Below are 9,656 nucleotides of genomic sequence, written 5' to 3'. Positions count from 1 at the left end.
GCAGAGGATCCATATCCGATGTATTTCTGACAGCCGGAGTCCCTGGCCTTGCAGGAATGTCCATCGCCCTGGATTCCCCATGCGGTGACGAAGCACTCGATGGGATTTTGCCTCGTCGACGGGCATTGGCCAACCAATTCGAGATTTGCGTCTTTGTAAGACCAGTCTGCTCCTGAAGCATTCGTCTCTCGGCCTCCCTGGGATAAGGATGACTTTGGTGGGCTGCGAGCCAGTTTTTCAAGATACGGACTGATTCCCTGGTGAATCTACCGCCAACCTTGGCAGGGCGAGGCTGAGGTTGAATGGGCAGAGCCTCTACCTCAAAGGGATCAAAGAGCCCTTCAAACAGATCCATATCTGCAAAGCCGTTTTCATTCATGTTGATGTTGATAGCAAATCACTGCGATGGCAAATCGAAAACTCGGTCACGATGTCATGGTTAGTCACAGCTGATTGGCCAACACGTTAGCTCAGGTTGTCATCACGCCCTATTATGGGTCCAGGTGAGGGGAAGCAGATTGTACTGTGATAAGCTACTGAGCATTCTTGAGGGTCATACACTCGTGCAACTGTCCGAGCATGACCGATACAGGTCTCTTGTTGATGTAGATGTCGTCAAACTGTTTGAGAATGTCTGGATATCCCTTGAGACAGTCCCTCGCCTCCATGAGGTACTTTTCCGCCTTTGCCAGGTCGCCTGTGTTTTGAAGCATCAGAGTGATTAAAGATTCGTGCTTTTTTCGAGTTTCTTCTTCGACATTTTCCTATTCTGTTAGGTGGTTCGGTACAGAGTCAAAGGCCATACCTTGATGTCGTAGGTGAGGTTCATGGTCGGTTCAATGACCGACTTGGTAAAATCGACCTCAGGATGCTCCTCCTGGATATGCCTGGTTCTGTCGATAAACTCTGCAATCGATGCCTCCCGAGTTTTGGACTCGAGAGGCTTTTCCTGGGAATTCACAGAGTTCATGATGATGTTGATGGAGAATCAAAGAGGCACAGCAGTGACGTAAGAAATTTACTTTTACCGACCGCCAATCCTTCCTCCATTTATCCTGCGAATTACAGAGCTCCAAGCAACAGACCCTGCAACTCGTCAATGCTCTGCTGACTTGTCTTTTGACTGGCCATGACATAAAACACGTTGCCCAGGACTCTGCTGTGAGCGTTCCACTCCCCAGTACCTTGTCGAAGATGACCCTGAAGCTTCTTGGCTGCGTTGCTCTTGTATCCCACTTCTTCATCGCGAAGACTGATGGCCAAGACACTGCCAAGAGCCCAAACTCCAAGAACTTGAGGGCTGTGTGACACCTTGTTGACAAAGTCACGGGACCAAACAGACCAAGCCGTCTTTGCCTGAGAATCATCCCAATCGGTTTCTGCCTGTTTCCACGCTCCTTGGGCTTCCATTTTTTGCATTTCTCCGACAGATTCAACAGCCACCTGACATCCTACAGCATGCGCAGTGTAACTGTGTCCATGAAGAAGTGCATCACTCTTGTCATCGCTCTGGAATGCATCAAACACAGTCTCGGATGCCATGGTGGTGCAAAGCGGGACCAATCCTCCAGTAAGGAGCTTAGCGTTGACGGCGATATCGGCATCGGCTCCGAGGAATGAAGCCGAGGTAAACCGGCCAAGCCGGTACAAGCCGGTAAAAACCTCGTCAAAGATGACCGGGAGTCCGGTCCATGAGAGTGGGTCTGTTGGGGTGGACGCGTCTCCGAAGAGATGGGGAGATCGGCGGACAACGTCGATCAGGGCACGTTGGAAGAGGGGATCACTGATGGTCAGCGGAGAAAGTCAAAGGATCAGGGGACTTACACTAGAATCATGCCTCCAGCGCCAAGGACAACAGGTTCCATCATGAGGGCTCCAAACTTGCGACCGGCGGATTGGAGCTTTTTGAGGACGCTCTCAATGTACCGTGCATACTTTTGGTAGGCTTCCGTTTCGAGTCTAGACTGTAGATCGAAAACATCCGAGACGGAGTCGAGGTTTGCGCCAGTCAAGTCGTCACGAAGAGCTTCAGGAACGTCGACTACCCATTTGCCTTTGACGCATTGGACAGTGGGATAGTCAAACCAGTAGCCTTTACCTTCGTACCATTCAATCTTTTCGTTGTAGACGCAGGGTTCGGCGCAATCCATTGCTCCAATGGTGTCTCCGTGATAGCTTCCTTTGAGGCCGAGGATAGTGACATTATCGTTTGGTCCCCATCCGTATCGGAGTCTTGCTGCTCTGAGGGCCATCTTGACTGCGACCTCACAACCGGTGCTTCCATTGTCAGAGTAAAAGACGCGGCTGAATCGGGGATTCTCTGCTCCCTTGAGAAGCATCTCGGCCAGAGCCAAAGCAGGCTCGTGAATAGCCTCGGCAAACATGACATGTCCATATCGTCCAGCAGCATAAGCAGCAGCTAGAGTCAGTCGAGAATTGGCATGTCCAAGACCTTGACTCCACCAAGAAGCAGAGCCATCAAAAGCAGGCTGCAACAGCTGGTCCGAATTCTTGTTGAGGGCCTGAAAGTAATCACCATGGGCAGAGTCAATGACAGAAATGGTGTCTGCCGTGACAAACTTTTGCTGAGTGAATGGATACCAAATACTCTTGCTGGCTTTTTCAGACATCGACTCTAGACGGTCAATGCGGTCCTTTCCTTTCTTGTCCAGAGTCTCGAGGACTTGTCGAATGTTGCCATTGTTGAGAGATGCATAGTACTCGGTCATTTGCTCGGTTTCCTCGGTTTCATCCGGCTTTCGAGGAGGTGGTCCAGGGATTGTCTCCACGAGGATTCCCTCCTTGGAAAAATAATCCTTCAGGTAATGATAATTCTCATACTGCATGTCCTGGAAAAGAAGAACCGTTTCAATGTTGTGTCCACGGATTCTCAACGATTCATACGCAGCAATCGTCTGGGAAATACCCCCCAGCTTGGAGTCCCCAACCAGAATAACTGGAGACCGCAAGGGGGCATAAAGATCGGCCTGGGGCGTGCCGGATGGACCTGGGGAGTGGACACCACCCGCCGTCTCTAGAAATAGCCACCCTGGACCTTCGGAAGCTCGCCGAGAGACATGGTCATGGATTTTTGCTAGGACAGCTTCATCAGAGGGGATGGGCTGAAATGTTAGTGAAATTCGGCTCAACATGTGAAAACACACCTTGCCAGAAGCTTTAGCAGCCGTGTGTGGGCTACATGGAATATCGTACTGAAACAATGTCTCGTTGGCCGTCAAGGGAGAATATTTTTGAATGTGACTGAATTGTCAGCTACAGAACATCGAATCTCCAGAATACCTACCAGCTGTCGGCTTCATGAGCTGCCCCCGTAGATACAGGCTTCAAAAACGACGTCTTTTCACCTTTCCAATGTTTGGTCGTGGCATTGCATAGCACAGTAGTAAAAATCGTCTTGCCCACGTCGGTATTCGCCCCGTAGACTTGGTGGACGCGTAGGGATCGCCGCAAAAGAGCAGGCACGGGCGCCATTTCGAGTTATTCCTTTCTAAAGGGGCTTGGGCTGTTTAAATACCTATAAACAGCCCTTAGTCGCGTCGGCATTTTGCTCCGTCCGAGCGGGGAAATATCGCGCTCAACAAATCCCGCAGTGAGAACAACAACAATGTCCAAGTTGGAGGAAGCCCTTGCGGCTCGTCTGAAGGCGAGAGAAGAGAAATCTCAGCTTCGCCGGTTGACTACGTTTCCAGCAGATAATGTCGACTTTTCTTCAAATGCCTACCTTTCACTTTCTCTTGTCCCAGAGATCAGATCCGCCTATCATTCCTTTCTTGAGAAGCATGCATCTCCCCCTCCTTTGTTGGGGTCAGGCGGCTCACGATTGTTGGACGGCAATTCGACATTGGCAGAGTCTCTGGAGCGAGACATTGCAGCGTTTCACAACGCCCAGGCTGGACTCTTGTTCAATTCGGGATTTGATGCCAATGTGGGGCTTGTGAGTTGCCTGCCGCAGCCGGGGAATATTATTGTTTACGATGAGCTCATTCATGCGAGTGCTCATGACGGGATGAAGTTGAGCCGAGCGGGAAAGACGATCCCGTTCAAGCACAATTGTGTTGAAGGAGACGGAGGTCTGGATGAAGTTCTCAAGGGATTGGCAGATGAATCCGTCTTTATTCTTGTTGAAGGTGTCTACAGCATGGACGGAGATGTTGCACCACTTCAAGACATTGTTGCTTGTGTCAAGCGACGTCTGAGCAATGGGTACATCATTGTTGACGAAGCACACTCGACTGGTCTCTACGGAAAGCAAGGAAGAGGTCTTGTGTGCGAGCTGGGTCTGGAAAAGGAAGTCCTTGTTCGATTGCATACTTTTGGCAAGGCAATGAGTTCATTTGGAGGTAAGTTGCTTTTCCATTGACAGTTTGGTTCTAACAGTTTAGCCATCGTTCTTTGCTCTCCTACGACACGAGAATATCTCCTCAACTACGCTCGAACTCTCATTTACACGACAGCAATGCCATTTCCCTGTCTCGCCAGCATTGGATTGTCGTATCAGTTTCTTGCAAGTGGCAAAGCAGATGCTCTTTTGAAGCATTTGTGGCAACTTGTCAACCACACGCACAAGCTTTTGCAGTCTTCGACTCTTGGTGTCAACAGAGATGCACCCAAGTCGCCAATCATCCCAGTATTCACGTCGCAACCACGAAGCTTGGCTCAATTCTGCCAGGAGAGGGGATATACGGTTCGTCCAATTGTTGCTCCGACAGTTCCAAAGGGCAGCGAGAGGATTCGAATCTGCATCCACGCTGGAAATACCATGAAGCAGGTTGAGGGTTTGGTCAAGACGATAAAAGACTGGGAGCAGAATTTGGAGAGAAAGTCTCGTTTATAGGTCACAGAGAAGCCTGTTACAGCGGTTATTCTGTAACCAGATTGTTCCCCTAGTTGTATTCTATGGACCACTCTCGTCCCTTTCCCATTGCTTGACTATAGTCCCAAAACAGACAGTCAACGGCTCAGTCACAGCCTCATTCTACAGTTACCGGTGAAGTGTTGAACGAATTACGGCTGTATTGCTTGACACCATCTTACCCGCATTGTTCAGCTTTTGACAAGGGTCTACCCGTTCATCTCTCTCCATTTCTGCCACAACAGAAATACCAAGCTTGTGGCGTTCTTGTTGGACTTTTGACCTATTAAAGATCTCGATCGTCTTTGTCATGGCGAATAACGACTCGAGTTTGAGTCGAGGCGCACAAGATGCAACTAAGATGCATGCACATCGCCCCCATCTCAGAGCCTGATTCTTAAAAGCAGGGTCTCCCGCCTCCCCATTCTGTTCATCAACCATGTTTGTTCTCTTCTTTTTCTTACTTGGACTCGCAGCAGGGCAAGAGTTTGCCATTACTGCTGCACCTACGTTTCTTTTCAAGCGACAACAGCGCATCACTGATTGCGATGGAACGGCTCATGCTCTGTGGACATGCCCGAACGGGGAGTGCTACTGGGGTGACGATGGTTTTGTAGGATGCTGCTCAGTGTAAGTGAATCACTGCTTCTGCAACTAAACTAACTCGGTGCAGATCTAGTTGCGCTCCCCGGACCCGATGCATCGAGTACGACGATCTTGAAGACGATATATGCGATCACAACACTGGAGGATGCGTTGTTTGGTACGAGTAATGGTCATCTTTGGACCTGGCTGACTCCTCAGCTCCAAATCCGAGTCCCCATTATGCGTTTTCCTTACGAATCCTGCCATGAAGGAGTATGGCTATTACTGCGATACTTCACGTCGAACCGGGTCCAGTTCATTCGAGTACGACCTCCCGAGCGGGGCGGTTATCCATACAATCAAGGACACCCAGGAGCCACCATTGACGACTCAAGATGCGGAGACTGACTCTGACGATACGGATACCACCACCGATGACTTTACCATCGAAGGCGATACTGAATCTGATACCGGGACTGGGACTGACACTGGAGCTACTACCACCGACGCAGACGACGCTACTTCATCAGGTGATACCATCGATCCAACTGCTACGGATACAGCTGTAGTAGATGAAAGTGAGCTCACTGAGACAAAGGGCAAGCTCAGGTCAGCTATTGCAGCAGCTGCAGCCCTTGGAGCTATCGTAGGAACCCTCATCATCCTGGCCATTGCATTCCTCTGGTACAGAAAGCGTACTAAACGTCAAGAACATCCACAACCAACAAGTCAGCCTATGGTACACTCGCAGCCGTCTTCTGTACCTGGGTACTCGCGTCAGTACTACGAAACCGTCTCAAACCCACCTAGTGCATCAGTATCGCCACCGAATACATCGTTTGGTGGATCTGCTGCCGCACCTAGTCCGACTTCCAGAGCAGATGAGCAGATGCCTCACATCCCAGAGCTTGGACGTTATCGTTACTAGCGAGCGTCTGTAGGGATGTTAGTGGGCGGTCGGTTGATGACATGGTGGCGGAGACAAGAGAATAACACACGATCCGAGGGTTTTCAGGGGTTGAAACAATGGCAAGCTTGTGAGATAAGGCTAAATCAATACATGCAAATACATGCAGTTGGGAGACAGAGAAGCACACCATTTTCCGTCATCACCAAGCTTGTATCTATTCGCTCACTTATCCCGTCAATAACCGGGCTTCAACTCTGATAAACAACCCAACCACCAAGCCTAGATCAGGTTAACTAGTTGACCCTGGTATATGAGGGTAGTTAAATATACCTTTCCTCTTATTATATATTATAGCCTACAAAGAAAGGAGGGAATAGCCTTAAGAATAATACAAGTAACGTACATGATAAGCGAGTGCACCAGACAAGCGAGTGCACCAAAAATCCCTTATCTAACATTATCACCATTTGATCAATTAATTCCTCACAACTAGAGATGTCTTAATTAAATAAAGAAGCTAGATTACTTCTTGCACTTTAGGCCCTTTAAAATAACCTAGATTTAAAACTACGATAAACTGCAAGGCTCTACTAGGTTGACTATTATGCCTTACGTCGTCGGCATAATAGTATATAATCTTAACGCGATATTATCCCGAAATCACGTAAATTATTAGATCTAAAGGAATAGATTATTATTTAGTTTATTCTTAACCTAGATTCGCGAGGATTTCCCCCCTAGCTACGTGGTATAAAAGAAATAGCTAATTAATTACTTATTAACCGCGATGTATTACTAATTAGTATGCGCTAGGCTTTAAACTTCATTAAGTAATACCTAAACCTTAAGATATGTTTTTTTCGCAAATATAATTACTAGAGAGCTAAGTATAAAGATCTAATTATTATTTATAATTAGTTTTAGCTTATAGCAAATATAATCGCAAAGTATAGCATTTAATTAGATAATATCTATAATATTAATAAGACTAGCTTTCTTATAGGTATAATTATAAGTGGAATAGTTATTATAGGTATAAAAAGGCATAAAAAGCTAAAAGCAGTGTAGCCTAGAAACCGAGAATGGATTACGGTCATTTAGGCGATTAATGCGGAAGGCTGGCTGATCCCGCCGTTTATCATCGGTGCGGGCTAATATTATCTCGCTAACTGGTACCGAGAAAGTAACCTCCTGGGCGATTAGGCTATTGCGATGACCTAAAATGGCTAGACTGATAATGAGACTAGTCTTAAGTGGCTTAAGCACTTTAACCAGTATATAACTAATCGATTAATTAGTATTTATTATCTCTTAATTCTTAATGGCTATGAAAGTTATTATTTTATTAAATTTGAGAGATATTATAAGGAGAATAAGATTATTAGGCTTTATATACCACCTTATTCCTCTTATTTACTTTAGCCCCTTAACGTTAGGTGCTTTAGCGTGCTTAAGAGTGCTTATGGTTAAGAAATAGAGCGTCTAATTAGATGCTCTATAACCCACGTTTTAAAGACTAAGTTCTTTCTGGCCTTCTATGCCGTATTTTAAGCTATTATAATAAAACGAAATATCAAGGGGGCTTTTAGAGGAGCTAGGCTTGTTCCTTTTAATGCGGAAAATATAATCTTAAAGCTTGATATATAGCTATGTACGCTAATGCCGGTTAAGGAGGTAGCTAAACCGTCGACCCCTTGGGCCTTAAGGACCCCAAAGACTATGCTTAAGGCTAGATCTTAGTCTAAATACCTCGAAAGACAAATTAGAAGGCATTAAAGTAGCTCCCTAGAGTTAATTTTAGAAGCTCTATAGTCTCTTGCAAAGGGGATAAAGGTAGTTATGCATTGGGTAGCCTTATTGACCGCTGAGAATAAAGACCTTCGAAAGGCAAATGAGATACTAAGCCGGCGCCGGAGGGCAAAAAGAACCTAACTATAGAAAAGAGGGGTAATGACGGTAGAGGAAGGAAGGCAAGCAATTGATTAGATAGATGTTGATGCGCAGGTAGTGGCCGAATCGTCGAGAAGTGGTGGTCAAGGGAGGTCGGCGCGACTAGGTATTCAGCGTTATAGTATCTACGGTAAGCCCGGCTATAATGCAAGGACCTATTAGGTAGTGATTAAGATATCAGGGGAAGAGTATAGCAAGTAGTTTTAATTAATTAAATAATTTATGGTATTTTTATAGCGATTTCTATCTTTAAGGTAGAGATTTTTAGTGCACTCGCTTGTCTGGTGTACTCGCTTATTATATATATTAATATATATAATTTAAAGTTATCTATAAGGATGCCCTGCTTTCTAATAAGAGATGCCTAATACCTCTTCCTATTATTAATTATTTATTTAAAATAATATATATAATAAGCATGCGGATCAGACAAGCATGCGGATTAAAAATCTTTACCTTTAAAAAAGAAGCCACGGTAAAAGCATAATAAGCAATAAACTTAATTAAAACTATTCGCTATATTATTCCCCAGATATCGCAATAACTATCTAATATATTCTTATATTATGCCTAGTCCTACCGCATGTTCCACAATGCCTTTCCTTCGCTTACGCCGACCTTCCTGGGCCACCACTTCTTAACGATTCGCCCTCTACCTACCCATCGATATTCATCTGATTAATTACTTACCTTCCTTCCTCTACTATTATTACCCCTCTTTTCCGCAGTCGGGTTCTTCTTGCCCTCCGGCGCCGGCTTAGTATCTCATTTGCCTATCAAAGGTCTTAGTTCTTAGCCCTTAATAAGGCATTCTTATATATTATTGCCTTTATGTGACGATCGTGTGTTTCCCAAGGGATAAACCGGTCGTGCAGGGTCTATATTGGCAGAGAGTGTTAGGCGTAGTCTAAGTAATAGGTTGTAAGTTACGTCTGGTAATATGCTCAAAGGTATTAAGTGTAACTAAGTTATATTAATAGCTAAGGTAGCTAATATATAAGAAAGTATAATAAGTGTATTCTATATACTTAGTCTAGCTCACGATTCGTGAGTCAGGGCTCACGGTGAGTCGTAATCCAGATCGTGAGTCCTATCTCGAGGCTCACGGTACATACCGTTAGCAGCGTAAGTCGCAGGGTGCTCGGCGGTTATGGTGGGCCATATGTGACTCCGGCGGTTATTATAATTAGTGCCGTGATATAATATCCCCTCTCTATTGGTTTTATCCTTAAGACCACTTTCTGCGGCTATATCCTAAGGTGCATAACTTAGTCCTATACTTATTCTTCCTTTCCTATTAATACTATATTAGACTCTAAGGCCACGCGTAACTAAAAG

At 45.8% G+C, this 9,656-nt stretch overlaps 4 protein-coding genes across 4 annotated transcripts; 1 reads left to right on the top strand and 3 right to left on the bottom strand.

Annotated features, from left to right (window-relative positions):
• Nucleotides 1–533: 533 nt before the first annotated feature.
• Nucleotides 534–970, bottom strand: LRP88_12584 (uncharacterized protein; the record flags this gene model as incomplete). Its single annotated transcript, XM_083248977.1, has 2 exons — nt 534–683; nt 806–970. The coding sequence occupies 2 exons, from the start codon at nt 968–970 to the stop codon at nt 534–536; spliced, it is 315 nt and encodes a 104-aa protein (XP_083095214.1).
• A 92-nt stretch (nt 971–1,062) lies between these two features.
• Nucleotides 1,063–1,761, bottom strand: LRP88_12583 (uncharacterized protein; the record flags this gene model as incomplete). Its single annotated transcript, XM_083248976.1, has 1 exon — nt 1,063–1,761. One exon carries the CDS (start codon nt 1,759–1,761, stop codon nt 1,063–1,065), a length of 699 nt encoding a protein of 232 aa, XP_083095213.1.
• A 59-nt stretch (nt 1,762–1,820) lies between these two features.
• LRP88_12582 (uncharacterized protein) lies at nt 1,821–2,846 on the bottom strand (the record flags this gene model as incomplete). Its single annotated transcript, XM_083248975.1, has 1 exon — nt 1,821–2,846. The coding sequence occupies one exon, from the start codon at nt 2,844–2,846 to the stop codon at nt 1,821–1,823; it is 1,026 nt and encodes a 341-aa protein (XP_083095212.1).
• A 2,466-nt stretch (nt 2,847–5,312) lies between these two features.
• Nucleotides 5,313–6,386, top strand: LRP88_12581 (uncharacterized protein; the record flags this gene model as incomplete). The annotated part of the gene is made up of 3 exons (XM_083248974.1): nt 5,313–5,503; nt 5,553–5,636; nt 5,774–6,386. The coding sequence occupies 3 exons, from the start codon at nt 5,313–5,315 to the stop codon at nt 6,384–6,386; spliced, it is 888 nt and encodes a 295-aa protein (XP_083095211.1).
• Nucleotides 6,387–9,656: the final 3,270 nt, after the last annotated feature.

This window comes from Fusarium phalaenopsidis (genome assembly GCF_050370095.1).
Source record: "Fusarium phalaenopsidis strain FUZ10S chromosome Unknown contig_32320, whole genome shotgun sequence".
NCBI lineage: Eukaryota > Fungi > Ascomycota > Sordariomycetes > Hypocreales > Nectriaceae > Fusarium > Fusarium phalaenopsidis.
This window is presented reverse-complemented; position numbering and strand designations above follow the sequence as displayed.